Below are 26305 nucleotides of genomic sequence, written 5' to 3' on the forward strand. Positions count from 1 at the left end.
TGTTTTCGGCATCCTCGTTTAATTTAGCATGTGAATCACCCATTGCTATAGCTATATATAGGTTTTGAAAACATAAGTCGGTTTTTTTATCGGATTTGAAAAGAACTACGACGTAACGATATGCAAACATTGTTACATAACAATGTATAAAGATAAAGATAGGAGAAGAAAATTATTTCTTTTTAGATTATGTAGCCTATAACTTATTTTTAAACGCAAACAATTAATTTAGTTAAAGTTAATCTGTTGGGCACGTTAAATTGAAACCGATGTATGCTTTTTCAAAAACACCAGGACTGCTCTTATAATAATCATACTATTTTGAAAAATGAATAATAATTTACTAAGACAAGATCACTTCCTTCATTGCCTATATGAATAGCTATTTTTTTCTTGTGTGTAACTGGAGAAGGAATTGTTGGGGTCGACGGCTATTCAGAAAACGCACTCGTAATTCCACATCACGCTTTCTGAATGTGCCCAGAACAATCACACTCCGATAGTTTCTTCTATATTGCAACCGTTGTTAACAGCCAAATTTGATTTTAGATACATGCCAGAGCTTCTCGGATTTTTTACAAACCATTTGTAAAATGCTATTGGCTTTGTACGATGTCTATCGAGGCACATTAGTTGTGATATCCCACAACTTAGTCGACAGCCAAATCCAAGAGGACAACATCAAAACGTTTTTCGTTTGCTCTCCTACACCAACATGGAAATTGGTACTCCGGTAGCGACGCTGGTTAGCAATTCGCCAGGTGAAGATGATGCGAAAATAAAGAGGTTAGTTGTAATATTTATACGGATTTAATGGCACATTAAATGGATTTTATGGCAAAGGACGTCTAGCGTAAATTAACATTATTCCTGTAAGCTCTCCATTGTAACTAATTTTTGAATTTTTCAGTACAGTACCCTTAACTATAGTACTATTGGCTTCGTGATTGGCCACGAAATAACTCACGGTTTCGATCGCAACGGTAAAACAAACAAGAAAAAACTAATTACTGTGAAAACAAATAATAAAGCACATCGTTTACGTCATCTTACAATAGGCCACAAGAGCAATAAGAAAGGTGATGAGAGATCCTGGTGGACCAACTATACGCTAGCTGAATTTTACAAGAGGAAGCAATGCATCATAGACCAAGACAGCAATTACACGCTACCGGAACTCGAGGAATCCGATGCTTTTCACGTATAACAGACAATGTACTTCTGTATAGGACCGCTAGTGATAATTTATGTTACATTATCAGGTTAACGGCACTAACACGCCAGGTGAAAACATCGCAGGCAATGGGGGGTCTTCAAATTTTCTACGGTGTTCATAGTCAAGGCCGATATCGCGTCGTAGAGCCGCTCACCAATTTGGTCGACTTTATCCAAAATTTTCAATGCTCAGTTGATTCTCCCATGAGTCGACCCGAAAAATGCACCGTCTGGTAACAAATAGCTTGCTAAATTAACCAGTATTTATCATCTGTTTGTCAAGTGAATGTTTTCTTTACCTCTCTTCTACAATTGAAACTGTCTGAACTAGATCAATAGCGCTAGATTTCGTTGTGAAAACTGACCAACCATGACAGACCAAGGGCTGGTTTGGCGCAAAAGTCCTGTTAGTCGGGTTGGGTAATTAAGTCTAGACACCTTTTTCTAACGCCCCCCGTGTTATGAAAAACGCCTAGAAAAAGTTAAGTATAGTCATTTTGTGTTAGACCCCCAACCTCCCTCCCCCAGGTTAAGATGAAAATATCTAAAAAGCACATTGTTACCCTCCATCCACCCAACTTATTCCTACTTTCCCGCAATTTTTGGTCATTTCCAAGTGTTGTCTGCAAGACGCCAGGCAGGCAATTATTTAATTCCAAAGCGTTAGTCACCGCCAGTCTACGAAAATTTATGTTTTCCCTATCTCGTTGTCATACTCTCTAAAGCAGCTTCCGTCTGTCGCCACTGTGTTTAAAACAGTCTAGTAAATTTTGTGGGAACTATTGTTGCATACTGGTAAAACAAATCCATCTATTGTGCTTCCAGTAAAACAGAATTGTATTATCCAAAGAATGAGTTATCACCGTAGTGGTGTAACGTCAAAAGCACGGACATAAATTTAAAACTTCGCCTGTTAAACATCCCGCTTAAAAACCAGCCTAGTGCTAGCAGATTGAGATGGAAATTGAGTCGCCTGCTCTACTACTGATTTCTGACTTGTCTGAAGAACATGGACCCAAAATCAAATGGTTAGTCAATCATTCGTTAGCTAAAGTTTAACATATTGAAATGACGTTTGTCGAGTGTCTAGTTCCAGAAGGCCACTCTTTACTAGTGTGAGAACTCTTGTAGGTGCGGTTGGTTTTGTTATAGTTATTACGCTCATCGTAACTCTAGGTAACTTGCTAACCACTAAAGTTTGCTAAATATATAAGATGTTCCAAGGGATTCGAATGGCTTAAACGTGTTTATTAGTGCTTCGTTTTAGAAGGGAGACAGACAGCGTTAATCGAGAGCAGATTAAAAACATATTCGATCAGCAAGAGGAGCGGCTTAATCCCGAAGTTCCCGCAGTTCCCGTTTGTTCGACGAAAGAATGTAAATTATCAGGTACATAAAATTCAGCATCAAGGTTTCTTACGATCATATCAACTTCTAAGCTGTAAAATCCAACGATTTTTCGATGATTACAGCGGCTGCTTTGTTGGAATCAATGGACGAAACGGCTGACCCATGCGAAAATTTTTACCAATTTGCTTGCGGTGGATGGCAAAAGAAAAACTTTATTCGTCGTGGCAGTGCAGAAATATCACAATTCAGCATATTACGTGGAAGAATAGATCGTTTTATTGAAGGTAACATAGCAAAAATCGTTAAGATCTGCATGATTTTATGAATTTTTAGTGCTTCATTTTCACAGAATTCTTCATGGAGAATAACACCGAAGTGGACTCAAAAGCAACCAATAACACGCGTGACATGTACAACGCCTGCCTCGACTTGAGTTTGTTAATCTTAAAAACATTTACCGATTGACATACAGTCATGAAATGTAAAATCTAACTGTTTTTCACGGTCACAGATTCCATAGAAAAATTGGGCATCATGCCTTTAGTTAAAATCCTGGATTCTTACGGCCAGTGGCCTATGACAGTGTCCAACTGGACGGAAAATCGTTTCGACTGGCGAAAAGCAAGTGCATCCATCCGGAATACTTTTGGAAAGGGATTTCTTTTTTATGTGTCTAATTTCGTCGACGCCAACGACACCGACTTCAGCGTTATTTATGTTAGCTGACAAAAACTGCACCCTTTATTATCTTTTTTATATTCATTCTCATTTTTATATAGGTGGACCAGCCTTCGCTAGGAGTTCCTATTGACCTTCTCACAGATGAAGAGATAAAGCATTATCATTCTATGGATTATTTCAGATTCATCTTCTCCGTAGCGATTAGTGTTAGGGATGCCATTGATGGAGGGGCTCATGAAGACGATATCAACAACGATATTGGGGACATGATCCGTTTTCACAGTGATTTAGCCAACGTAAAGAATGCCTTCGCGCAAATCCTATAAGTTCACCGTTGGCCTGAATATTTTTAAAAACATTCCTGATACATTTTTGCACATTTGATACCTTTTTGCATAGATTATGACCCTGAATGAACCAGACTGGAAATTTAGCCGGCATTATAATCCATTTTCCCTCGACGAACTGCAAGCATGGACAGACAGGGCCAATGCTACCAATTCAATGGGCAAAGTAATTTTTTTAAAAAATTAAATGTGCGTATGTTTTGGAGTTCATAGAGACTGTGAAGTAGATCAACTGGCACGAACACCTCACCGACATTTATTCCATCGCTGATGTCTCAATCAATCCTGATGAGAAAATTGTTGTCAGCGAACCAGAATACCTTCCAAAATTGCTGCAGTTGCTGGATCAGACATCCCCCAGAGTGATTGGTAAGACCGCCTTACATCGATTTATTTGATCTATTTGGAAATTTAAATTTTAATGGTGTTAAGGATAGCTAATTTCATTCATTGGCGACTCGTACTTGAACACATTTACCATCTGAACGATAAAATGAGGGCCGTGGCGTATGAATTTAACGAAGCCATTTTTGAGGGATTTCCAATACCATCCAGGTAGGGTTAACTAATGTGGCGGCTTTTTGTTTGCACTAAGATGCTATCTCTTTAACGAAATTTAATTTTGTTTTTCTTCTTAAATACAGAGAAGACTGGTGTAAGGAAAGGGTGAAAAATGTGATGGGCCTCGCCATCAGCGCTAAATATGTTGAAAAATCATTCGATCCACAAACTAAGATCGACATGAAAGAGATGATCCACAATTTAAAAAGGGCTTTAGGCTCTCTTGTGCAGGATTCAAATTGGATGGACGAAGAGACAAAAATCAATGTGATTGAGAAAGCTGCAGCCATGAAAGAGTTCATCGGTTATCCAGATTGGATGACCAATAGAACTGCACTTGATCTAGCCTATCAGGGAGTATGGAAATCATTCTTCATTGTTGCATCGGTGTTTTATTGCAAGTGTCTTTCACGTTTCAGATCATTATCAAACCGTTCACGCACTTCGATAATTATCTATCTGCAAAACGAATTATTGCGATCAAGAAGTTAAGATTTGTTCGCTTCACAACCAATACCGATGACGATAATTCGTAAGGTTAAATTCAGCCATCACCTTATGCATCGATGAGTCAATATTAATTCATTAGGTGGATCTCATTTCCGACTGTCGTGAATGCATTTTATTATCCAATTCTGAATTCCATAAGTATTATGATAACCATTTTCCTCGCAGTTATAACTTCTTCAAATTCCCCCATTTCAACTTAATATTTTTCTAGCTGTCCCTGCTGGAATCTTACAGCCCCCCTTTTACGGCAGAGGGCGTCTCGCGTAACATTTTCATATATTTTTTTTTTTTCTTCGTTTTTAAAATTGAACCTTATATTCACGATTGTAGCGCTACAAATTATGGTGCTATTGGTGCTGTAATTGGTCACGAACTCACGCATGGTTTCCACAGTGAAGGTACGAGAAAAAACGTATGTGTTTTAATAATTGATGATTTAAACATTTGTCTAATTGAAAATTCAGGTTACAAGACCGACAAGAAAGGTCACAAAATATCAGGTTGGACCAACCACACGTTGGAAGAATTTCAGAAAAAGAAGCAATGCTTTGTCGATCAGTATAACCATTACATTCCGCCTGAACTGAAAAAAACCAATGCCTCTCACGTAAAAACATGTAAGATGTTGATCGGTATTATGATCAACACCAGTTGAAATATTAACAGGTAAACGGAAGGAAGACGAGAAATGAAAACATAGCAGACAATGTTGGTCTTAGAGAAGCATTCCGAGCTTATAAACATTACGTCGCCAGAAACGGCCCTGAAAATCTATTACCCGGACTGGAACGTTACACTCCTGAGCAGATATTCTTTCTTTCGTTTGCCAATGTTGAGTGCAGTAATGGAAGTCCTGCAAGTCTCGAGTACCATGTTCGCTTTGATGTTCATACTCCTTCCCGTTATCGAATCATAGGTTCGCTCTCCAATTCGGATGATTTCAGCCAACATTACAAATGTACCCCCGGTTCCCCCATGAATCCATCAAACAAATGTACTGTGTGGTGAGAACAACGCTTGTGTTTTGTTAATGCCATCCACTGTTAATTACTCCAGGCTTAATTCAACGTTTTATGCAGGCCGTCCTCTTTAAAGCGGGTATTTTATTTTCTTCCTAAAAAAAAATAAGCACATGAGATATCAGCAAAAGAACTTAACATTTCAGTTAGATTTCACCGATTCCTAAATTTGCAAAATAGGCGTTCGTCCCAGTATCAACCCACTAATCGAAAGATCATCGAGCATTCGTACCTAGAAGATCTGATTGAATTACAGGCTTAGGATGTCCATCGAAATATACACCAAGAGTATTATTCCGCACTTGTTCTGTCATGGTTCCCTCTTCTCTCCGCAAATTTGGAGGCCGCTTCATATTGCCCAAGAAATTGATCCTTAAAAATTCCGACGGATAAGTTATCGTCATTCCTGTCAATTGTTGAAATGACGGTGCTTATGGTTTCCCCTTTCAAATAGAAAGAGCTAATAGTCAGCAGTCATTTCCCTTTCGTAACTAGGTCAAGGATCACGACATCCAAATGACTTGATGTCGTTACGATAGCTTTTTAAATTTTATTACACAAGGCCGCAAATTATGGTAATAATTATTTTTTAAGTTAATAATTTTTCGCCTTGGGAGAAATGCTGTTCAGCACAAGCCGGCCATTTTGGATTTCGTCTGTAATAAGGATGAAGCAAATTCTATTTCTTCTTTCTCGAAAGAAACTTAAATGCGCCAAGAGTCGAACCCTTCTTCCATTAAGGCTAATGTGACGAAAACCACGTTTCAGTTTCATTTTTGTCAGAGTTGCAAGAGCGTCCGGTAAGGAGTGAGTTTTTTTGGTTTTCTTTTTTGACGTGTTACACCTGTCTGTTGCTAAGTGTTTTTTGTGCTACCAACAAGTGAAGTTGTCATATGATGTGTCAATCACGTACCCAAAAAAAAAGCGTTACTTATTATCGTTTGAACGTAATCAGTATTGCATACATTCGGTATTGAATTATGTCCATGTTAATATCTTTCATTAATAGCTCGTAGCTGTTTACAGTAGTGCACAACATTATTTTGCTGTAGTAAAGTTTTTTGGCTGGCTTGCTGTAGATTCAATCAATCTTTGTTGGACCAGCTGACTTTCTGACAGGTACGTTCTTCTGTTTGGACAGTATTCATTTGAAAAATTTGTTTTTCTTGTCGTTTACCGTTTGATGACTTTAGTGTTCTCGAGGTAAGTAAAATTCTCTGATACCCTTTTGCTATACCGACGTCCGTGAACACGAATATAAAGTCTGGTTAGTTACTAATGGTATTGTTGACAGTTCGACACACCGTTCATGAAAATTGAAACATTAATCGGAAATGAAAAGCAACATATTGATTGATGTTTTGATTGTTCTCTTACTCGTCTAGCGTGTAATGCAGACACAACGGAACGGCGGCGGTGTTCTTTTGTTGAACAATGAACCAGAAGAAAACATTCCCAACATGGTACGTCCCACATTATTGAAAGGTAACCAAAGTATACCACTGTTACGCACGATCAGTGACTCCCCTCAAACAAATTTCCCGTCAGTTATCAATGCCTTTTGTTCTTCTTTCGGCAATGCCATCAGTAAGTTATTATTCAAATCTTTTCTTATGTAATAAAGAAAATAAATCATTATTTTCTGACAGCTTTTTCTATTGGAATTTTACAGCCACCTTTTTTTTTTTTGGAAAGGTGAGATAGGTGCAGTTATTGGTTACGAAATCACACACGGATTGGATGATCAAGGTGTGTTTCTATTAGTTCATTGTGTATCTTCTCTAAAATTCTCGATTTTATAGGACGCCAGGCGAATAAAGAAGGTCGAATCAATTTGTGATGGAGTAATCAAACCCCCAGCAGATACATCACGGGAGCAGTGTTTCATTGAACAATATGGAAATTATACCTTCCCAGAGTTTGCTGGAACTGAAGCTTTTCAAATAATTCAACGCATTTATCGACTTTCGAAAATAATTTTTGATGCATTTTTACTTATAGCTGAATGGAATCATATCACAAGGAGAGAACATTGCTGATAACGGTGGCATTAGAGAAGCCTTTTCGGCTTATCAGAATTACGTGGCCATCGAGGGGAGAGAGGCCCGTTTGCCCGGATTAGAGCATTTTACACCGGAGCAGCTCTTCTTCCTCTCCTACGCCAACATTTCATGCGGTAAACAAACTACACAGGGTCTAAGGCAACAAATTTTGAACGGCCCACACAGCCCTGAAAAATATCGAGTGTTGGGCACGCTATCCACTTCAATCGATTTCGCTTGCATATATGAATAGATATTTTCTTCTTGAGTGTAACTGGAGAAGAAATTGTTGAGGTCGTCGGCTATTCAGAAAACGCTCTCCTAATTCCACATCACGTTTTCTGAGTGTGCCCAGAACAATCACACTGTGATAGTTTCTTCTCTATTGCAACGTTGGCTTGGCCGTTGTTAACAGCCAAATTTGATTTTGGATGCAAGCCGGAGCTTCTCGAATTTTTTTACAAAACATTTGTAAAATGCTATTGGCTTTGTACGATGTCTATCGAGGCACATGAGTTGTGATATCCCACAACTTAGTCGACAGCCAAATCCAAGAGGACAACATCAAAACGGTTTTCGTTTGCTCTCCTACACCAACATGGATATTGGCACATCGGTAGCGACGCTGGTTAGTAATTCGCCAGCAGAAGATGATGCGAAGATAAAGAGGTTAGTTGTAATATTTACACTGATTTAATGGCACATTAAGTGAAACACGAATTCTTTTTTGCAGTTCTAGGAAGGGCTACCTCATCGGCGCTGGAGCTCTAGCATGTGCTGTAGGGTTTGTCATAGCCACTGGTCTTCTTGCCGATCAAGGTTGATTGCTATTAACTAAAACAAGTTAGAATTTTTAATAGATAGGAATAGATTTTGATAGTTTGATTTGCGTTTCGTAGTGCTTCGTTCCAGAAAACATTTGGAAAATGTTCGTGAAGAGCTCCGTGAGATAAAAGTAGAACAAGTGGATCGTCTTAAGCAAGAAGATCCTGTTTGCTTTACGAAAGAGTGTATCATATCAGGTGCGTAAACATGAGACAGGTTAACATATGTGGCTACTAGTTAATTCCATATTACAGCCGCTGCTCTAATGGAATCGATGGATGAGTCGGTGGATCCTTGCCAAGATTTTTACCAATTCGCTTGTGGTGGATGGAGAAAGAAAAACGTTATTCCAAACGGCTATGGCCGTGTATCACAGTTTGATATTTTGGACGGCAGGATACAACGATTCATTAAAGGTATTCCAAATTCCATCAATTTGAGAAACCTTCTGTTGGTAATAGTAATTTTGTTGTATTCGCAGAGTTCTTTAAACAGAACAGCAGCATGTTCGATTCGAAACCGATAAATAACACACGGAATATGTACAGAGCTTGTTTAGATACTGGTATGTTTAATTTCATGAAATTATTCTGAGAAGTATAAAGAAACACAATAATGTATTGTGCGTGATGTACAGGTGCAATTTCGAAATTGGGAATCACGCCACTTGTTAAAATTTTGGATTCTTACGGTCAGTGGCCAATGACTGTCTCTAATTGGACGGAAGATCGTTTTGATTGGCGAAAAGCAAGTGCATCCATCCGGAATACGTTCGGTGATAGTTTCCTTTTTGAAGTAACTAATTTCGTCGACTTTAACAACACCGAATACAGCACGATTTATGTAAGCAGATAGAGTTGTCTGGTTGGTCGAAACAGAATCTGTACATCTCCGTTCTTTTATAGTTGGACCAGCCTCCTCTGGGATTACCGAGTTTCATTCTCCGAGGCCAAAATTTAACAAGCCCTTCTTCCAAGGCTTACTTTACGTTCATTTCCGGTGCTGCTATCGCCATAAGAGATGCAATCAGTGGAGGAGCCAACGACATCGCAATCGTCAAAGACATTGAAGACTTGATCAGTTTTCACATTGAACTAGCCGACGTACTTTATTTCGCTATTGACTGAACATTTATTCCTTTAATTAATTGCTATGCAATTGCAGATTTTGGCTTCAGAGGAATCTCGCGCAAAATGGAACTTGACGCGATTTTACAATCCCTTTTCACTCTCTGAACTGCAAGCATGGACAGACGAAGCCAATGCAACTGATCCTGTTGGCCAAGTAAGTTGTTTTGATTTAGGCACGCTTATTTTTTTGTCGTTAAAATTCTGGGAGACTTTGAAATAGATCAACTGGCACCAACTTCTCACAGACACTTATGCAATAGCTAACGTCTCCATTAGCCATGACGAGAAGATTGTTGTTATCGAACCAGAATACTTCCAGAAGTTGGTTCAACTGCTGGACCGAACATCACCAAGAATAATTGGTAAGCTAGCTTACGTTTATTTTAAGCTTGACCATACATAATTACATTTGAAATTCATATATCAACGAGATTAGCTAATTTTATTCACTGGCGACTTGTTCTTGAGAACATCTATGACGTCAACATTGAAATGACGGTTTTGGCCATTGAATTTTATGATGCTATTTTTGGACGATACCGAATGCCTCCTAGGTACAAATAGAACTGTTTTACGTACGTATGAATAGCGTTAAATTTTTTAATTGTTCTAGGCAAAACTGGTGTATGAAGCGAGTACAACGATTGATGGGATTCGCCATCGGTGCTAAATATGTCGAAGATTCATTCGATTCACAAGCTAAGATCGACATGCAAGATATGATACTCAACTTAAAAATGGCATTTAGCACTCTTGTAGAGGACTCAAACTGGATGGATGACGAGACAAAAATCAATGCGCTAGAGAAAGCTGCAGCCATGAAAGAGTATATCGGTTATCCAGATTGGATCACCAATAGAACTACACTTGAACTGGCCTATCACGGAGTACGAAAATCATTTTTCATCTAGTTCATCTTTTTTATTTCATCTGTCTTTCATATTTCAGATTAGTACCAAACCAGACACGCACTTCGATAATTTCCGATCTGCCAAGCGATTTATGGTGTTGAACAATTTAAGATTTCTTCGCTTCAGAACCAATCGTGACAATTTGTAAGAAATAATTGAATTAGTCGTAAAAGTCTAAGTACCAGAGTAACATTGATTCTATAGGTGGATCTCATTCCCAGCTGTTGTGAATGCATTTTATTATCCAATGCTGAATTCGATAAGTATAATTAATAGCCCTCTCCTCCTACTTTATAATCTTTTATTTCTTTTCAATTCATTATTTTCAGCTTTCCCTGCCGGAATCTTACAACCACCTTTTTATGGGAAAGGACGTCTAGCGTAAATTAACTTATTCCTGTACTCTCTCCATTGTAACTAAATTTGTGAATTCTGCAATGCAGTGCCCTTAACTACGGTGCTATTGGCGTCGTTATTGGCCACGAAATAACTCATGGTTTCGATCACTACGGTAAAAGAAAAAAGAAAACGAATTGCTGTGCAAACAAATAATGAAGCACACCGTTTACGCCTTCTTACAATAGGTCACAAGAGCGATAAGAAAGGTCATGAGAGATCCTGGTGGACCAACCATACACTAGCTGAATTTTACAAGAGGAAGCAATGCATCATAGACCAATACAGCAATTACACCCTGCCGGAACTCGAGGGAACCGATGCTTTTCACGTATAACAGACAAGGTACTTCTGTATGGAACCGTTGGTGATAATTTATGTTGGATCATCAGGTTAACGGCACTAACACGCAAGGTGAAAACATCGCAGACAATGGAGGTCTTAGAGAAGCTTTCCGAGCTTATCAAAACTACATCTCTACAAACGGCCCTGAAAAGCGATTGCCCGGTTTGGAACAATACACTCCCGAGCAGATATTCTTCCTCTCTTATGCAAATATTTGGTGCAGCCAACAAACTCCGGAAAGTCTCGAATATCAAATTCTCTACGGTGTTCATAGTCCAGGCCGATATCGCGTCATAGGACCGCTCTCCAATTCGATCGACTTTATCCAACATTTTCAATGCCCAGTTGATTCTCCAATGAATCGACCCGAAAAATGCACCGTCTGGTAACAAATTGCTTGCTAAATTAACCAGTGTCTATCATCAGTTTGTCAAGTAAATATTTTCTTTACCTTTCTTGTACACTTTAAATCGCCTAAAGTCGACCAACAGCGATAGATTTCATTGTGAAAGCGGACCAAGCACGAATTGAGATATTTCTTGGTTTATTTTGTATTGCATTAATATGGATTCTGTAACGAAATCGTACACTGGTTTTATAAACAAGCCGTTTAGCTGAGAACAATATCTGAAAATCAATCGGAATTTATTGTTGGTTCCTTTGTGTAACTGGAGATGAGATTGTACCCACCTGTGACTACGCGTGAGCAAATTAGCAATTTCACAAAACAAGAACAATCACTCGCACCTTCGTGATTATTCTTTTGTGTTTGCTGACATATTAATCTCCAGTGGAACCTTTGTTTTAAAAACTGAAAGTTCCCCATCATTATTGTAACGTTAAGCTTCTGCCTAGCTTTGTGAATTTTGTTGATTTCACATCAATGCAGTTCCTGGCTCGCGTTGCAGTTGTTCGGTGAGCCCTATCCGTTGTGTAACATCAAAAGCACGGACATAAAATTTAAACTTCACCTGTTAAACTTCCCGCCTTAAAAACCCGCCAAGTACTAGCAGACTGAGATGGAAATTGGGTCGTCTGCTGCAACATTAGTTTCTGACTTGCCTGAAGAGCATGACCTAAAGTTCAAACGGTTGGTCGTCATTCATTAGCTAAAATTTAACATCTCGAAATGACGTTTTTCGAGTGTCCAGGTCCAGGAAGGCATTCCTTATTGGTGCGGGAACTCTTGTAGGTGCAGTAGGTTTCGCTATAGCTACTGGACTCCTCGCCGATCAAGGTAACTTGCTAACCACTAAAGTTTGCTAAATGTCTAAGATGTTCCGAGTGATTCGAGTGGCTTAAACGTGTTTATTAGTGTTTCGTTTAAGAAGGATAATAGACAACTTTAACAGAGAGCTGTTTGACATCAGATTCGATCAGCAAGAGAAGCGACTTAATCACGAAGATTCCGTTTGTTTGACGGAAGAATGTATATTATCAGGTGCGTAAAATTCAGCATTACGGTTTATTATGAACATATCAACTTCTAAGCTATAAATTCCACCGATTTTTCTGTGATTCACAGCGGCTGCTTTGATGGAATCGATGGACGAATCGGCTGATCCGTGCGAAAATTTTTACCAATTTGCTTGCGGCGGATGGCAAAAGAAAAACTTTATTCCTCGTGGTCAAGAAGAAATATCACAATTCAGCATATTAGATGGAAGAATAAATCGTTTTATTAAAGGTAAAGTAGGAAAAATCGTAAAGATCTGCACGATTTCATGATCTGACCCTGAATCAATGTGCTTCATTTTCATAGAATTCTTTATGGAGTATAACACCGAGTTGGATTCAAAAGCAATCAATAACACGCGTGACATGTACAACGCCTGCCTAGACTTGAGTCTGTTAATCTTAAAACATTTACCGATTGACATACAGTCATGAAATGTAAAATCTAACTGTTTTTCACGGTCACAGATACCATAGAAGAATTGGGTATCACGCCCTTAGTTAAAATCCTAGATTCTTACGGCCAGTGGCCGATGACAGTGTCTAACTGGACGGACGATGATTTCGACTGGCGAAAAGCAACTGCATCCATCCGGAATACCTTTGGAGTCGGATTTCTTTTTCAAGTGTCTAATTTCGTCGACCTCAACAACACCGACATCAGCGTTATTTATGTTAAGTGATATAAAGTGTACCTTTTATCATCATTGGTGTATTCATTCTCGTTTTTATAGGTGGACCAGCCTTCCCTGGGAGTGCCTAGTTTTATTCTCAGAGACAAAAACTTAACTAGTGCTCATGTTATGGATTATTTCACATTTGTCTCCGCCGTAGCGCTCAGTGTAAGGGATACCATTGATGGAGGGGCCAATGATACCGATATCGTCAAAGATATTGCAGACATGATCAGTTTTCACATTGATTTAGCTAATGTAAAGTATGCCTTCGTGCATGTTCTATAAGTTCATCGTTGGCCTGAATATTTTTAAAAACATTTATGATACATTTTTACGTAGATTATGACGTTGGATCAATCAGACTGGAATTTGAGCCGAAATTATAATCCATTTCCCCTCGACGAACTGCAAGCATGGACAGACAGTGCCAATGCAACCAATTCAATGGGCCAAGTAATGAAAACAAAGTTTAATTAACGTACCGTACGTTTTGGAGTTAATAGAGACTGTGGAGTAGATTAACTGGCACGAACACCTCACCGACATTTATTCCATCGCTGATGTCTCAATCAACCCTGATGAGAAAATTGTTGTCAGCGAACCAGAATACCTTCCAAAATTGCTGCAGTTGCTGGATCAGACATCCCCCAGAGTTATTGGTAAGACCGCCTTACATCGATTTATTTGATCAATTTGGAAATTTACATTTTATCGCTGCTAAGGATAGCTAATTTCATTCATTGGCGACTCGTACTTGAACACATTTACGATCTGAACGATGAAATTATGATCATGGCGGATGAATTTGACGAAGCCATTTATGGTCCATTTCCAATACCATCCAGGTAGAGTTAATATATGGCTTTTTGTTTTCACTAAGATACTATTCGTTTTACGACATTGCACTTTATTTTTCTTCTTAAATATAGAGAAGATTGGTGTTTGGAAAGAGTGCAAGATATGATGGGCTTCGCCATCGGCGCTCAATATGTTGAAAAATCATTCGATCCACAAACTAAAATCGACATGAAAGAGATGATCCTCAATTTAAAAACGGCCTTCAGCTCTCTTGTAGAGGATTCGAACTGGATGGACGAGGAGACAAAAATCAATGCGCTTGAGAAAGCTGCAGCCATGAAAGATTACATCGGTTATCCAGATTGGATCACCAATAGAACTACACTTGAATTGGCATATCACGGAGTACTGAAATAATTTTTCATGTAGTTGTATCGTTTTTATTCCCATTGTGGCTTTCATGTTTCAGATCAGTACCAAACCGGACACGCATTTCGATAATTTTCAGTCTGCCAAACGATTTATGGTGATGAACAATTTAAGATTTCTTCGCTTCAGGACTAATCGCGATAATTTGTAAGGTGAAATTCAGCCATCAATTTCTGCGTCAATGAGTCAGTATTAATTCCTTAGGTGGATCTCATTCCCGACTGTCGTGAATGCATTTTACCATCCAATGCTGAATTCCATAAGTATTATTATAACCATTGCCCTTTCAACTACAACTTCTTTAAATTCATACATTTCAACTTAATATTTTTCTAGCTTTCCCTGCTGGAATCTTACAGCCCCCGTTTTACGACAAAGGGCGTCTCGCGTAACATTTTCTTATTTCATTTCGTTCTACTTTTTTTTAATTAAACCTCATATTCACGAAATTAGCGCTTCAAATTATGGTGCTATCGGTGCTGTAATTGGTCACGAAATCACGCATGGTTTCGACAGTGAAGGTACAAGAAAAAACGTATGTTTTTAATGGATGATAATTTAAACATTGCCTTATCTAAAATTCAGGTTACAAAACCGACAAGAAAGGTCATGAAATATCATGGTGGACCAACCACACGTTGGACGAATTTCACAAAAAGAAGGAATGCATCGTCGATCAATATAACAATTACACTCTACCGGAACTGGTAGAAACCGATGCATTTCACGTAAAAACATACAAAATGTTTACCGGATTTATGATCATTACTAGTTGAAATATTCACAGGTAAACGGAAGTAACACGCTAGGTGAAAACATAGCAGACAATGGTGGTCTTAGAGAAGCCTTCCGAGCTTATCAAAACTACGTCGCCAGAAACGGCCCTGAAAAGCGACTACCCGGGCTGGAACATTACACTCCTGAGCAGATATTCTTTCTCTCATTTGCCACTGTTGAATGCAGCAATGAAAGCCCTGAAAGTCTCGCGGACCAAGCTCTTTTTGGTGTGCATACTCCTACTCGTTATCGAGTCATAGGGCCGCTCTCCAATTTGAATGATTTTAGCCAACATTTCAAATGTCCTGCCGGTTCCCCCATGAATCCATCGAACAAATGTACTGTATGGTAAGAATAACCCTTTTTTAAAGTGACATTAGTTTATAGTTGTTGATGATTTAACCACTTGATGCTTCCATTCAAGGTTGTTAGCCTCACATAAAAATTCGAAAATGTTAATTAATCCAGGCTTAATTCAGCATTTTATGCAGACTATCCTCTTTAAGAGGGTATTTTATTTTTCTTCCTACAGAAAATAAGCACATGAAATATCAGCAAAATAATTTAACCTTTTCAGTTACATTTCAACGATTCTTAAATTGGTAAAATAGGCGTTTGTCCCATCATCAACCCAATAGGCGAAAGAACCTCGCGCATTCGTACCTAGAAGATCTGATTGAATTACAGGCGTAGGATGCCCATCGATGTATACACCAAGAGTATTATTCCGCACAGATATGCTGACGTGGTTCCATCGTCTCTCCCCAATTTTGGCGGCCGCTTCATATCGTCCAGGAAATTGATCCCTCAAAGTTCCGGCCGTCCATTTTGGTAACGAAGTATACTGGATTGCTCTTCCTAGACGATCGGTCGATGGCGGAGGTAAATTGAACCTGCCATTGGCCGTTCTCAGACACACTAATTCGTACTGGTCGCTGCTGGATTGGATTCGAAATGCTATGCCAGCAGCAGCGGCCCGTTCCGGCTCTGTGATTCTGTTATTACGCTCCGCAGCAATGTCCACGTCGATAGTACCTTCGTAAAACGTAGTCAGGGGAAGTTCGACGTAACCGCTGCTTTGCATTGGTCCAGCATCATAGTTCGGTTGGCCACCAGTGTAAACCACTTGAAGAGCAGAACGGCCCAGATGAACCGCATTCTGGATTGTTACGTTTCTCGACAGGTAATGTTGCATAAGGAGGAAAGATAGCGGTGGAAGAGGCTCTTGTAAACGTCGATGTTGACTCAAGACACCGACCAGTAATGGAAGTAATATCTATGTGCATCGTGTATGTTTATTAACTTGTGTAAATTGCACGGTGCTTGAGAAAAACTTACTGCGTTAGCTGAATGAACTATGAAGAGCGATGAAATGACGACTAACAAAGTGAATTGCATTCTTGCTATTAGGTTTTAAAACATCTGTACGTAATCGATGTTCGAAATCGAAAGAGCTCGACAACAGTTACGTCCACTCTAATTTATGCCAGTGAAACAGGTTTGGCCTTGTAACATCCTTGATTTCTCTGTGAATGATTGTCTTGTATATTTGGCTGCTTAGTTGTGTGTGATACACGTTCCTCATGTTAGTGAAAATGATTCGTAAACGTTTGACAAGTCATCGTCATTCCTGTCAATTGTTGAAATGACGGTGCATGGTTTCCCCCTTCAAATAGAAAAGTTCCAATACTCAGCAGTCATTTCCGTTTTGTAACTAGTTCAAGGATTTTAAAAAATTCAATTTAAAAAAAATTTATTTTACAAGGGCGTAATTTAATAATTTATTACAGGTGATAATTTTTCGCCATGGTGGAAATGCTGTTCAGCACAAGCCGGCCATTTTGGATTTCGTTTGTATCGAGGATGAGCCAGATTCTATTTCTTCTTTCTCGAAAGAAACTGAAATAGTCCCATAATCGAACCCTTCCTCCATTTAGGCTGATGTTGCCACGTTTCAGTTTCATTTTTGTCAGAGTTGCAAGAGCGTCCAATCAGGATAGTGAGTTGCTTCTTTTCTTGGCTTTCTTTTTTCACGTGTTACACCTATCTGTTGCTAAGTGTTTGTTCGTACCACTAACAAGTGAAGTAGCCCTATAATGTGACAATCGCGTAGGCAGAAAAAGGCGTTACTTACTATCGTTTGAATGGAATCATTATTGCATACATTTCGGTATTGAATTACGTTTCCATGTTATTATCTTTCATTAATAGCTTATAGCTGTTGACAGTAGTGCATAACATTATTTTGATGTGATAGATTTTTTTACTGGCTTACTGTAGATTCAATCAAAATTTGTATTAGACCATGCTGACTTTCTGACAGGGGTGTACGTTCTTGTGTTTGGACGGTATTTATTTGAAAATTTGTTTTTCTTGTCATTTGTCGTTCGGTGAGTTTAGTGTTCTCGACGTAAGTGAATTCTTTGATACCCATTTGCTATATCGATGTCCGTGAACACGAAACTTACCATTTAATAACGTTATCAAATTGATAAGCTAAAGTCTGATTAGTTACTAATGGTATTGATGACAGTTCGACACATCGTTCATGAAAAACTGAAGCATTAATCGGGTATGCATAGCAACATGCTGATGGCATGTTTTGATTGTTCTTTTATTCCTCTAGCTTGACTATATAATGCAGACATCAACGGAATGACCGCCCTGTTCCTCTGTTGAACATCGAACAAGAAGAAATGAGGAAAAACAGACAGGTAAAGCAGGACATATGGAAGCAGTGGATCGTACGATATAAATCCAACTTGCATACATCTCATACCAACATGGTACGTTCCACATTATTGAAAGGTAACCAAAGTAAACCATTTTTTTCCCGAAACTTTGTTCATCTAAATTCGTTTGTTGTACGTCCATAGTGTAGAGACCACCATTCCTATTTGTCACGAAACTACATACTGATTAACAGTAACGCTTTGTCAAATCAAAGTCAGAAATTGGCTTTCTTTGCAACAAATACGCCAACACTTCACACGGAAAGGCTCTTAACACAAATGTCGTGTACGAAGAGGTAAGTATGTCTTCTTTATTGTAACGGTAGTCCATGATAGTATAATTTATGTATTTAAAACCGTAAATAGTAGGTGTAGTGATATATCTTAGGAATAGATGTAAAAATCTGTAAGAACCAGACGAATGAACGTAAATTTTTTACCAACTCTTGTTGGAGTGTGCGTTTTACAAATAGAATAGGGTCGTAATGATTTAGCTCTGAAAATACGATCCTTTCTCCTACAGGATATTGTAGCATCGTAATAAATTTTCAACATCCGGCGTATGCAGCGTGTTCCATTAACGATGTCGTACACGAATTGATTAAGCTTTTATGCAGCTCCTTTGTAATAAGGGAAAGTGGTGCCGGGGTCCATTACGCAGGCGTTTTAAAACAATTGCTGATCCTTTTGCAAAAGCTACGAACGCATTCGCGATACCTAAATGCTTAATAGTTATAGCCTTGACTTTTTTACATGGTATTGAAAATTGAACTTACTGTTTATCCAGGCGATAAAACAGTACAGGGTTAACGGCAGCATTTGCTATGGCCAGCCAATAAACGCTCATGTAAATCCGCTTCGTCGTGACGTTCTCTTCCGTCTGGAAAGCCTGGTACATCAAGTACGTCTGGTAGGGTAACCAGCACAAGCAGAAGATGACCAATATCGCCCACATGCCACCGGCTAAATTCTTTAACGTGGATAAAGCGTAAGTCATTTAGATTTAAATCTCATTTCCAACGCTATATGCATACTTTTCTTTTCTTGACAAGGACACTGAATTGAAGATTATTTCGTATTCCATGGTCCTCGATGGTTAGGACGGTACTTGTTGTCAACACGACAGCAATCCGGAAGTTCCAGTAGGCCATGGACACCGATGGTAGAAGGTATGTAATTAGGAACACTAGAATTCTGTACCTGGGCTCGATAATCGTTAAAGAAACATATCAATTACTTAACAACTACGATGTAAAGTAGGTTGCGAAAACATTGTACTCACGAGTAATTGTTGAGTATCATGTCTTGTTCGGGCCATACAATTTCACACTTAGTCAAATCCTCGCCAGAGGAGCTAAGAATTTGAATATCCCAAAATGTTATGTAACATGAACAGCATAAGATATTTGAGTACTTGGGTTTTACCGTACATGAATTCGTTTGAGTACAAAAGATTGGGCGTAGCGAGGATCACGGCGATGATCCAACAAGTGAAGATGGTGAGAACCGCACTCTTCCGTGTCGATCTCGGGAAGAAAGGTTTAACTATTGCCAGGTATCTATACCAAGTAAAACAAAGAGTATAGGATTGCCAAAGTAGGTTTTGTGTAACTCAAGTGCTAGACAGGGTGTGGTATTTCAACAGTGACGCACAATAATGATGTTATTTATAGGAATCGTAAATACATATTCGATACTCATTCGCAGCAATAGGCTACATACTATCCATATTCGAAGCCTCGTTTTCCGCGTTGAATTACCATCTAATGTGTTACCTTTGTTTTCGTGTTAGTGGGGGTTACTTTAACTAGCGTTACCAAATCGAAACCCTTCGGCATGAAGGTATCGACCGAGTGAGGTAGTTCGATAAATAAAACGGCTTATAAGTTACCGATCGTAAGATGTAACGGTTAATGTAAAGATGCTTGCTGCGTTGGTTAGTTCAGAGAGGAATCTATCGATCATGCAATATGCAGTTCCATATCGCCAGTGCCTAATGATATAAATGTTAACCTTTATTTTAACGAAAAAATCGTTTGAAATTGATTTTTCTTTTTCAGGGGAATTGCCACAAGGACGTTAAAAAACTTACCCATCAATGATGTAAATGAAATTGAAGATGCCTTCTAAATAGAGCATAGCAAAATCAGCTATTGTGAGGCTCAGCATGAAGCAGCTATGAGCTTTGGCCAATCGTCGTCGAGCTTTTGAAAATTGGAATTTTATTTTCAAGGTTTTTTTTTTCCTATTATCATTATTTATTAAAGCCGTATAGTTTAATACCTATTATGAACCACGTAACTAAACTATTTCCCATTGTAGCGACAACAAGAAGTACACCAAATGCAAAAATCCAGGCCGTCTTCTCATCCGCGTCCAACTGTGACGTAGACAGTCCAGTCATGTTGGAAGCCACCAGCAGGTAAACGTTTGCTTCTCCGCCAATAACGAGTTCTTTCATACTTAGTTAGTCTAGAGGGCCACTGCATGGGTAAGAGAAAAAATAAATTAGCGTCGTTTGCTACACTTAATAAAGTGCGACACTTATGGTATCCGCATCGCGTTATGTGATGATAAATTGCTTTCGAGCTATTAGATTGGGTAGCGTGCAAGTAAAGAACTGAAGATTGATTGCCACTTTCACATTTGATAGGGATCGTGTCAGACTAGTCATTCATTCCTTATTTTTTTTTTCTGCAGCCGGTTCTATTTCTATGTAATTTAAATGTACCTCTTCTTATCTTCTTTCTTCTCAACGAGCAGTGTTTGTTTATTTTCTTACTCTTAACATATAGGTAGTAACGAAGTGAATTGCTTGCCACTTTAATTTAAGAAAGCTAGTGCTTTTCAAAGAATTTGGCCACCAATCAAGTGATAATTTCTCTTTGATTGCATGTTCCACTCACCGACTGCGTGTTTAATGCAAGGCTTAGTGGCTCATGGATACGAGTATTTTTGATCTTTTGGAATCTTGTTAAATGGAATTACTCTATATTAAAGCATGGGAACCTAAGATATCTTGCAATGAATTTACGAAATCTTAAATTATTACATATAAACTGTATCAAACAATATTTCAAGCTAGAATTGGCAATTAGTAGGATTTTTCCCTTTCCGGTTTTATGTGCTTACCGGTTGTGCGGCGGAATTTCACGCTCTACAACTATAATCGAAAACAAACGTTTCAATGCCACTCAGCGTCCGACTTGTCAGGATGTTGTATACTGGCGTTCAAAAGCTAGATATAACATCTAATAGATCGTAGGCCTTTTACAAGATTTTCCTTTCCCGATGCTAAAGAAAAGGTAGCACCGACGGACATGCGCCTTAACAGTTTCCAAATGAAGAGAAAGTCAAGACCAGTTCGATAGCTCTCAGATGTCAAAGAGTCCAGTTGCTAAAGCATTTGAAGATTTCCTTTACTAAGTTGTTCGACGAGGTCAATAACAGAAAAAAAGATAGCCGATGTTGTACCAACTTTGAAAATCATCCTTTATACTTTCTTGTAAGTTGTTATTTTTAAAAAATGTTTGAGCATCTGTAGACGGAAGTTATCACGGATCGGGCAGCAAAGCCATTAAAGGGTCGTAGAGTAGTCGATTGCTATTTATCCCCCACAGGAAATCGAGGTGGTTGAACTCGGGCCAATCAACTCTTACAGATGACTGCAAGTTGCCTAGCTGTTTTGACAGCCACTCGATATCCTGTTGGTAGGATTTACAGTTACAATCTATTTTGGTACCATCTTGATTGACTTTAAACGATACCTTGGGTGAAGCAAGCAAATCCCCAGGACCCCAGAAGAGGTACACTGGAGCTGTCACCAGGCTAAGATTGTATGATGGAGGCCGGGAAACACCATAACGTCGTAAATTCTCGGAAGGGCCGTGATCGTAGGCCCGGAATTGTTCTCCTTCACGTTTACCTGCACCAGACGGTAAAAACAAACTTTTGTAAAATTACGACTTTGATTTTTCAGTCACCTGTGTTGTATCCCTGTGCAAATTGAGCGAGCGTATTGACTGATGTTCCTCCTGGGAAGTGGCCTTCGATAACGGAGAGCACTGACTATGTAAATGATATAGGAAGATATGAAATTGCACTTTCACTAATACAATTATTGCTCTTACAGAATTGAAATTTTCTCTGTCGGTGCCCGTAATGTAAAAGATGACATTTTGGCAGAGCTGGATCGTTTTCAACGTATGCTGGCATACAGATTTTTGAAAGCGTCGACTCCAATTCTCTTTGGCTAGGAAAGCTCTGGTGCGTGTGGCTCGCAAAAAGAACTGACGTAAGCAAAAAAACTTAAAAATAATTTTTATAATTTTCTACTATTCAACTTATTACCTGGATAGCGTCCACGTGAGGGGCAAGGGCCTTCACAGGGCTATTGAAATGGGCCATACTGGCAACAGGTGCTAAGCCAATCATTAAATCGATTTTATGGTTCAGTTCCGGCCGACTTGCTGTTGCTATGTAAAATATGGCAGCACCCATTGAATGACTGCCACAACATGAAGCATGTTAATCCTGTTTACGATCCATTCTTGTATACAACTTGTTACCCGATATATATCAACTTGGGTTGTCGAGTCAACTTGAGAATGAATTCAACGTTGGCAGGCACATCATACAATCCCATTTCGTCGTATCTGTAAGCCATCCACCGGTAAATGTTTTGCATTAATTACAACATTTGATATTCGTTTAGAAAGTGTTGTACGAGAAATTCCAGTATGCTTCTGCTTTGGGATCCAGCCGGACGTGTCGTCTCGAATATGTGTTTCCTCGTGAGTTTGAAAGGTAAATGTCATAGCCCATATCAGCCAAACGAAAGCCTGTATCCAGAATGCAATAGCCAATTGCAGACAAAACAAATTATTAACTTATAATATTTACCTAGGGATTGACTGGCAGGATTGGTGATCCAGTCAATATCTGTACTCAATAGACCGTGTTGGAGCAATACAGGTCGACCATTTGACAAACCGATACGATGCAATTCCAGGATGTATCCATCTTCTGTTGTGACATGGTAGACGGTGCAAGCATAACCACGTGAACGAATGATTTCCACCTAAAGAACAAAAGTATTCAGAATCATTGGACACACAGACATGACACATTCGTACCGTTGACATGGTGGCATCTGGATTACGGACATTGGTAGCAATGCAAAGGCTGTGATTAACCAACGTCAACACCAGGATTCCGACGAACAAGATAACTAGTCGCATTCCCAACAAAGGACGAGGTAACTGATCCTTCAGCTAAACAGTTAGCAGCCAGGTATAAGGGCCATTGTACACCTAATGAATGAGAATGAAGAAGAAATGGAATGCATCCCTACACCCTCTATACCTTTCGACCACGCCGATGGGGATTTCTGAACACGAATGGCTGTCCGGCTTAAGCTGGAGTACCGTTTTCAAGCAGCGTTCGTCAAGCGGCGGCTACGGTTTTAACTTTCTTGTCACGTGTAGAGTCAAAATTCTACTATAGGGTTCATGACCTTGATGTGTGTCAAGTTTAATGAACCCTTTATTGCCATTGAGAGACGAGACTGTCTGGCTACCTCATCGAATAGTTAATGTGGTAAAGCTACAACCCCAAGTCGTCTATATACTACGCTGCACATTCGGATGTCATGTAAAAAGCAACGTTTATTTCTTAGTCTGGGATTTTGGCTCAGGGGATTTCAACACAAAATTACTATGATGTTACACATTGACACAGTAAAATATTTATTATAAACATGTCGAATGAGGTAGATTCAATTGGCCCTGCAACACGCGCGATTGCAGCTTCTATTTGTAGAAAAAATATGTTAGAACAATGAAAACCCATTATAAGTAATAACTAGAGTATTGCAAACTACAAGAAGAAAATTTAAAGTATATGTTACTTTTTGAAATACGGAAGCTTTGATGCGATTACTAACGATAGTATCCTTGTTCTGGTGACCTCTGTTTCGCTCTCTGAATTCCGGCAATTGGCGATAGAGTTCTTCGGTCCGTTTCCTTACTTCGTGATAGGTAAACAGATGAGGAGTGAAATTGGAATCCAAGATGCCCATTCGACGCATTTGACTGATTTCTTGGATGGCCTTACGTCGAAGCTCACTGTCGTGAAGGAAGTCGGGTCGTTTCTCTTTCAAGGCTTCTTGAAGAGTTGACTTACTTCGAGGCCTTTCCTGGGGTTTCTTTTGACTTTCCAACGATATATCGTAAGCTATGGGTTCCCTTTGCGGGACTAAAACATTATTTGGAACCGAACGTATGGACTGAGAATCTTGGTCGTTCGTTTGAACACCTTTCTCATAATTGGCTTTCTTGTGGGCACTAGGTGCAGGTTTGGACTTCAGGCTACAATGATTACAACACTTGGATTTGTTTTTCCTTGTGGGCTGGGTTTCTTCCGAACTGTCGATGTCGTGTAGATTGAGTCTTTCCAATTTGAAGCTTCGATCACTCTTGAATGATTCGCCTGAATTTACCACCGTCGACTGGCTTTCAGAGACGTGAGAACATGAATTTCTGGAGGACGAAAACAACTCGTCATATTCGGCAACAGGTGCCTTGTGCGTTTTCGTCCTAGGACGGCGTGCAGATTCCCTTTCCCTTGTTCGCGAAGGAATGGCTGATGTACCCTGGTCCAAGAAGTTCCAGGTTTGTTCTAGCTGAGAAACATAGTCTATAACAAATAGCAAAATTTTTTTTGCGTTAATAAGGAAGGACGACAACAATGCAAAAAAAAATGGGGATGAGTAACTTTAAGCTACCTTTAAGATTCTTTAGATGTTCTTTTAGGTTTCTGTAGACTTGCAGTTCACCTATGGCTTCTCTTCGCATACGACGTATGTGTTCGGATGATAAGCTAGTGTGGGTTGGGCACGTAGTTGGTTCGGAAAATTCTGCTGAAACACAGCGACACTGGCTGGAGATTGGATCTACATCACTGTTACCAATATTTGTTGGGGTTGCAGGAAATGAACTGTCAGGTCTATCATTATTTGCATACAAATCCAGTTCTTCACTAGCAACAGAACGTGTTACAAAAAGTTCTGAAGCACGTTCTCCATACTGTGGTGTGCTCTTCGATCTTTGCAACTGGGGCTTTGTCTTTTGAGAAGCACAGGAATTCTGAGTATTTGGAGTCCGGCATTCTTCTCCTTTGGTCTGAGATGAAGGTAATTTTACATTTGGTTTTGTGGGTTTCCTTTGTTGAGATTCATTGGGCACATTTTCTCTATTTTCCTTCTGAAAATGAGGAACAATTGGTATTACAGTATCGGTAGAGGCATTTGAACTGCTGTCAACACTTGGCCAGGTAGCAATTTTCTGTAGTTTTTTTGAAGTTTTGTGATGCACTTTTGCTATGCTTCGGCTTCTGGCCAAAACACGATCAATTTTGGCAATAAGCGCAAGACTTTGTTCATCTTCATCTAAACAAAGTTTGGATGCAGAGGTACTCAATGCCATTCTCTCCAGGGTGCTTAGTTTAGACTTAAACTGCCCAGTGTTAAGTGGAATACACCCCACATCAGCACTTGAGTCCCACTCGAGTTTTTTAGATGAAAACGCCGATTTAGAGATAGACAGTGAAGTCAATTGGTTGAAACTATTATCCAATTCAGACCCATTATTAATGTCGTTATCGGTTGCTGTGGAAACGTTTTCTCCTTCAATCGTTGAAGTATCGCTGTCTTTAAAGTTTTCTAAGTAAGAAAGAATATTGTCACTTATCTCCTCGCTTGAATCCATTTCCACGAAAAATTTAAAAATTTAAATGTGAACTGTTTACAAAAAAGCTAACCGTCAATGCGCAAATTAGTTTCTGCTACTCTGTTGCTGAAACCAGTTTTGCTCGGAGGGAAAACCCACAGAGTACCATGGGAATTTGACCAGTGCAGCACTGAAATCCTGCAGCCAAATTTAAACAAATGTCTTTGTTTATTTTAACTGGTTATAAATGCCGGAAACCTCAAAATTCCGTGGGTAATGAACGTAAATTGATTGTTTTTGCGGTAAACTATGACGTCGTACGTATAGTTTACAAAAGAATTTTGGTTTATAGCTGCGGCAAAATTTCTTTATTCAAAC

The 26305-nt window shown here is 39.2% G+C and overlaps 6 protein-coding genes and 1 long non-coding RNA gene across 10 annotated transcripts; 3 read left to right on the forward strand and 4 right to left on the reverse strand.

The window, feature by feature from the left end:
- Positions 1-375: 375 nt before the first annotated feature.
- On the forward strand, positions 376-11761 carry LOC130696581 (neprilysin-like). Of its 3 annotated transcripts, XM_057519665.2 has the most exons (20): positions 376-786; positions 911-983; positions 1059-1201; positions 1263-2243; positions 2306-2391; positions 2470-2604; positions 2688-2849; positions 2915-2998; positions 3077-3282; positions 3345-3542; positions 3646-3759; positions 3821-3962; positions 4031-4148; positions 4238-4511; positions 4574-4686; positions 4744-4802; positions 4876-4927; positions 4995-5062; positions 5129-5271; positions 5331-5738. In XM_057519665.2, the coding sequence occupies exons 4-20, from the start codon at positions 2173-2175 to the stop codon at positions 5670-5672; spliced, it is 2367 nt and encodes a 788-aa protein (XP_057375648.1). In that variant the 5' UTR covers positions 376-786; positions 911-983; positions 1059-1201; positions 1263-2172; the 3' UTR covers positions 5673-5738. The 3 variants fall into 3 exon arrangements, with proteins under 3 accessions (XP_057375648.1, XP_059351465.1, XP_057375647.2); XM_059495482.1 differs by lacking the exons at positions 911-983; positions 1059-1201; positions 1263-2243; ... (14 more) ...; positions 5129-5271; positions 5331-5738 and adding exons at positions 8459-8544; positions 8625-8747; positions 8805-8966; ... (11 more) ...; positions 11176-11318; positions 11380-11761 and having other exon boundaries at positions 583-786; XM_057519664.2 differs by lacking the exons at positions 376-786; positions 911-983; positions 1059-1201; ... (15 more) ...; positions 5129-5271; positions 5331-5738 and adding exons at positions 8197-8394; positions 8459-8544; positions 8625-8747; ... (12 more) ...; positions 11176-11318; positions 11380-11761.
- Positions 6361-7678, forward strand: LOC130696692 (uncharacterized). Of its 2 annotated transcripts, none has more exons than XR_009421066.1 (4): positions 6361-6483; positions 7069-7168; positions 7379-7432; positions 7486-7678. It is a non-coding gene; the product is annotated as an uncharacterized LOC130696692 (long non-coding RNA). The 2 variants fall into 2 exon arrangements; XR_009002693.1 differs by lacking the exon at positions 6361-6483 and adding an exon at positions 6702-6802.
- A 513-nt stretch (positions 11762-12274) lies between the features above and the next one.
- Positions 12275-16202, forward strand: LOC130696582 (membrane metallo-endopeptidase-like 1). Its single transcript, XM_057519667.2, has 17 exons — positions 12275-12422; positions 12484-12569; positions 12648-12773; positions 12858-13019; positions 13095-13178; positions 13256-13461; positions 13522-13719; positions 13804-13917; positions 13982-14123; positions 14192-14309; positions 14394-14667; positions 14732-14838; positions 14896-14954; positions 15028-15079; positions 15145-15212; positions 15277-15419; positions 15479-16202. Exons 1-17 carry the CDS (start codon positions 12352-12354, stop codon positions 15818-15820), a joined length of 2352 nt encoding a protein of 783 aa, XP_057375650.1. The 5' UTR covers positions 12275-12351; the 3' UTR covers positions 15821-16202.
- Positions 16046-16910, reverse strand: LOC130696651 (uncharacterized). The gene is made up of 2 exons (XM_057519756.2): positions 16807-16910; positions 16046-16744 (listed from the first exon to the last, which is right to left on the reverse strand). The coding sequence occupies exons 1-2, from the start codon at positions 16864-16866 to the stop codon at positions 16046-16048; spliced, it is 759 nt and encodes a 252-aa protein (XP_057375739.1). The 5' UTR covers positions 16867-16910.
- A 1871-nt stretch (positions 16911-18781) lies between these two features.
- LOC130696677 (tachykinin-like peptides receptor 86C) lies at positions 18782-20854 on the reverse strand. The gene is made up of 8 exons (XM_057519784.2): positions 20484-20854; positions 20293-20404; positions 20092-20193; positions 19631-19759; positions 19483-19554; positions 19235-19400; positions 18977-19170; positions 18782-18917 (listed from the first exon to the last, which is right to left on the reverse strand). Exons 1-8 carry the CDS (start codon positions 20659-20661, stop codon positions 18854-18856), a joined length of 1017 nt encoding a protein of 338 aa, XP_057375767.1. The 5' UTR covers positions 20662-20854; the 3' UTR covers positions 18782-18853.
- An 873-nt stretch (positions 20855-21727) lies between these two features.
- Positions 21728-23459, reverse strand: LOC130696629 (lipase 1-like). The gene is made up of 9 exons (XM_057519730.2): positions 23336-23459; positions 23103-23280; positions 22927-23041; positions 22769-22855; positions 22551-22707; positions 22331-22489; positions 22184-22268; positions 21968-22125; positions 21728-21904 (listed from the first exon to the last, which is right to left on the reverse strand). The coding sequence occupies exons 1-9, from the start codon at positions 23438-23440 to the stop codon at positions 21755-21757; spliced, it is 1194 nt and encodes a 397-aa protein (XP_057375713.1). The 5' UTR covers positions 23441-23459; the 3' UTR covers positions 21728-21754.
- Positions 23460-23848: 389 nt separating this feature from the next.
- LOC130696599 (uncharacterized) lies at positions 23849-26043 on the reverse strand. The gene is made up of 3 exons (XM_057519689.2): positions 24985-26043; positions 24109-24896; positions 23849-24010 (listed from the first exon to the last, which is right to left on the reverse strand). Exons 1-3 carry the CDS (start codon positions 25964-25966, stop codon positions 23951-23953), a joined length of 1830 nt encoding a protein of 609 aa, XP_057375672.1. The 5' UTR covers positions 25967-26043; the 3' UTR covers positions 23849-23950.
- Between the last annotated feature and the right edge of the window lie 262 nt (positions 26044-26305).

Source organism: Daphnia carinata, chromosome 5 (assembly GCF_022539665.2).
Source record: "Daphnia carinata strain CSIRO-1 chromosome 5, CSIRO_AGI_Dcar_HiC_V3, whole genome shotgun sequence".
NCBI classification, from domain to species: Eukaryota; Metazoa; Arthropoda; class Branchiopoda; order Diplostraca; family Daphniidae; genus Daphnia; species Daphnia carinata.

Excerpts from the sequence above, each read along its gene's own strand:
- LOC130696599 (XM_057519689.2), bottom strand. The coding sequence starts at position 25,966 with ATGGATTCAAGCGAGGAGATAAGTGACAATATTCTTTCTTACTTAGAA. Across the intron at positions 24,897-24,984 it reads ACATCTAAAGAATCTTAAAG|ACTATGTTTCTCAGCTAGAA; the intron begins GTAGCTTAAAGT and ends TATTTGTTATAG. Across the intron at positions 24,011-24,108 it reads AAGCTTCCGTATTTCAAAAA|AAGCTGCAATCGCGCGTGTT; the intron begins GTAACATATACT and ends TTCTACAAATAG.
- LOC130696677 (XM_057519784.2), bottom strand. The coding sequence starts at position 20,661 with ATGAAAGAACTCGTTATTGGCGGAGAAGCAAACGTTTACCTGCTGGTG. Across the intron at positions 20,405-20,483 it reads AGTTACGTGGTTCATAATAG|CTCGACGACGATTGGCCAAA; the intron begins GTATTAAACTAT and ends AATTTTCAAAAG. Across the intron at positions 19,555-19,630 it reads TTGTACTCAAACGAATTCAT|CTCCTCTGGCGAGGATTTGA; the intron begins GTACGGTAAAAC and ends TCAAATTCTTAG.
- LOC130696582 (XM_057519667.2), top strand. The coding sequence starts at position 12,352 with ATGGAAATTGGGTCGTCTGCTGCAACATTAGTTTCTGACTTGCCTGAA. Across the intron at positions 14,310-14,393 it reads CCATTTCCAATACCATCCAG|AGAAGATTGGTGTTTGGAAA; the intron begins GTAGAGTTAATA and ends TCTTAAATATAG. Across the intron at positions 15,420-15,478 it reads TAGAAACCGATGCATTTCAC|GTAAACGGAAGTAACACGCT; the intron begins GTAAAAACATAC and ends AAATATTCACAG.
- LOC130696629 (XM_057519730.2), bottom strand. The coding sequence starts at position 23,440 with ATGCGACTAGTTATCTTGTTCGTCGGAATCCTGGTGTTGACGTTGGTT. Across the intron at positions 22,856-22,926 it reads GAAGCATACTGGAATTTCTC|ATACGACGAAATGGGATTGT; the intron begins GTACAACACTTT and ends GATGGCTTACAG. Across the intron at positions 22,269-22,330 it reads ACAGAGAAAATTTCAATTCT|TCAGTGCTCTCCGTTATCGA; the intron begins GTAAGAGCAATA and ends TCATTTACATAG.
- LOC130696581 (XM_057519664.2), top strand. The coding sequence starts at position 8,237 with ATGAGTTGTGATATCCCACAACTTAGTCGACAGCCAAATCCAAGAGGA. Across the intron at positions 8,748-8,804 it reads GAAAGAGTGTATCATATCAG|CCGCTGCTCTAATGGAATCG; the intron begins GTGCGTAAACAT and ends TCCATATTACAG. Across the intron at positions 10,235-10,293 it reads CGATACCGAATGCCTCCTAG|GCAAAACTGGTGTATGAAGC; the intron begins GTACAAATAGAA and ends TAATTGTTCTAG.
- LOC130696651 (XM_057519756.2), bottom strand. The coding sequence starts at position 16,866 with ATGCAATTCACTTTGTTAGTCGTCATTTCATCGCTCTTCATAGTTCAT. Across the intron at positions 16,745-16,806 it reads TAGTTCATTCAGCTAACGCA|ATATTACTTCCATTACTGGT; the intron begins GTAAGTTTTTCT and ends CGATGCACATAG.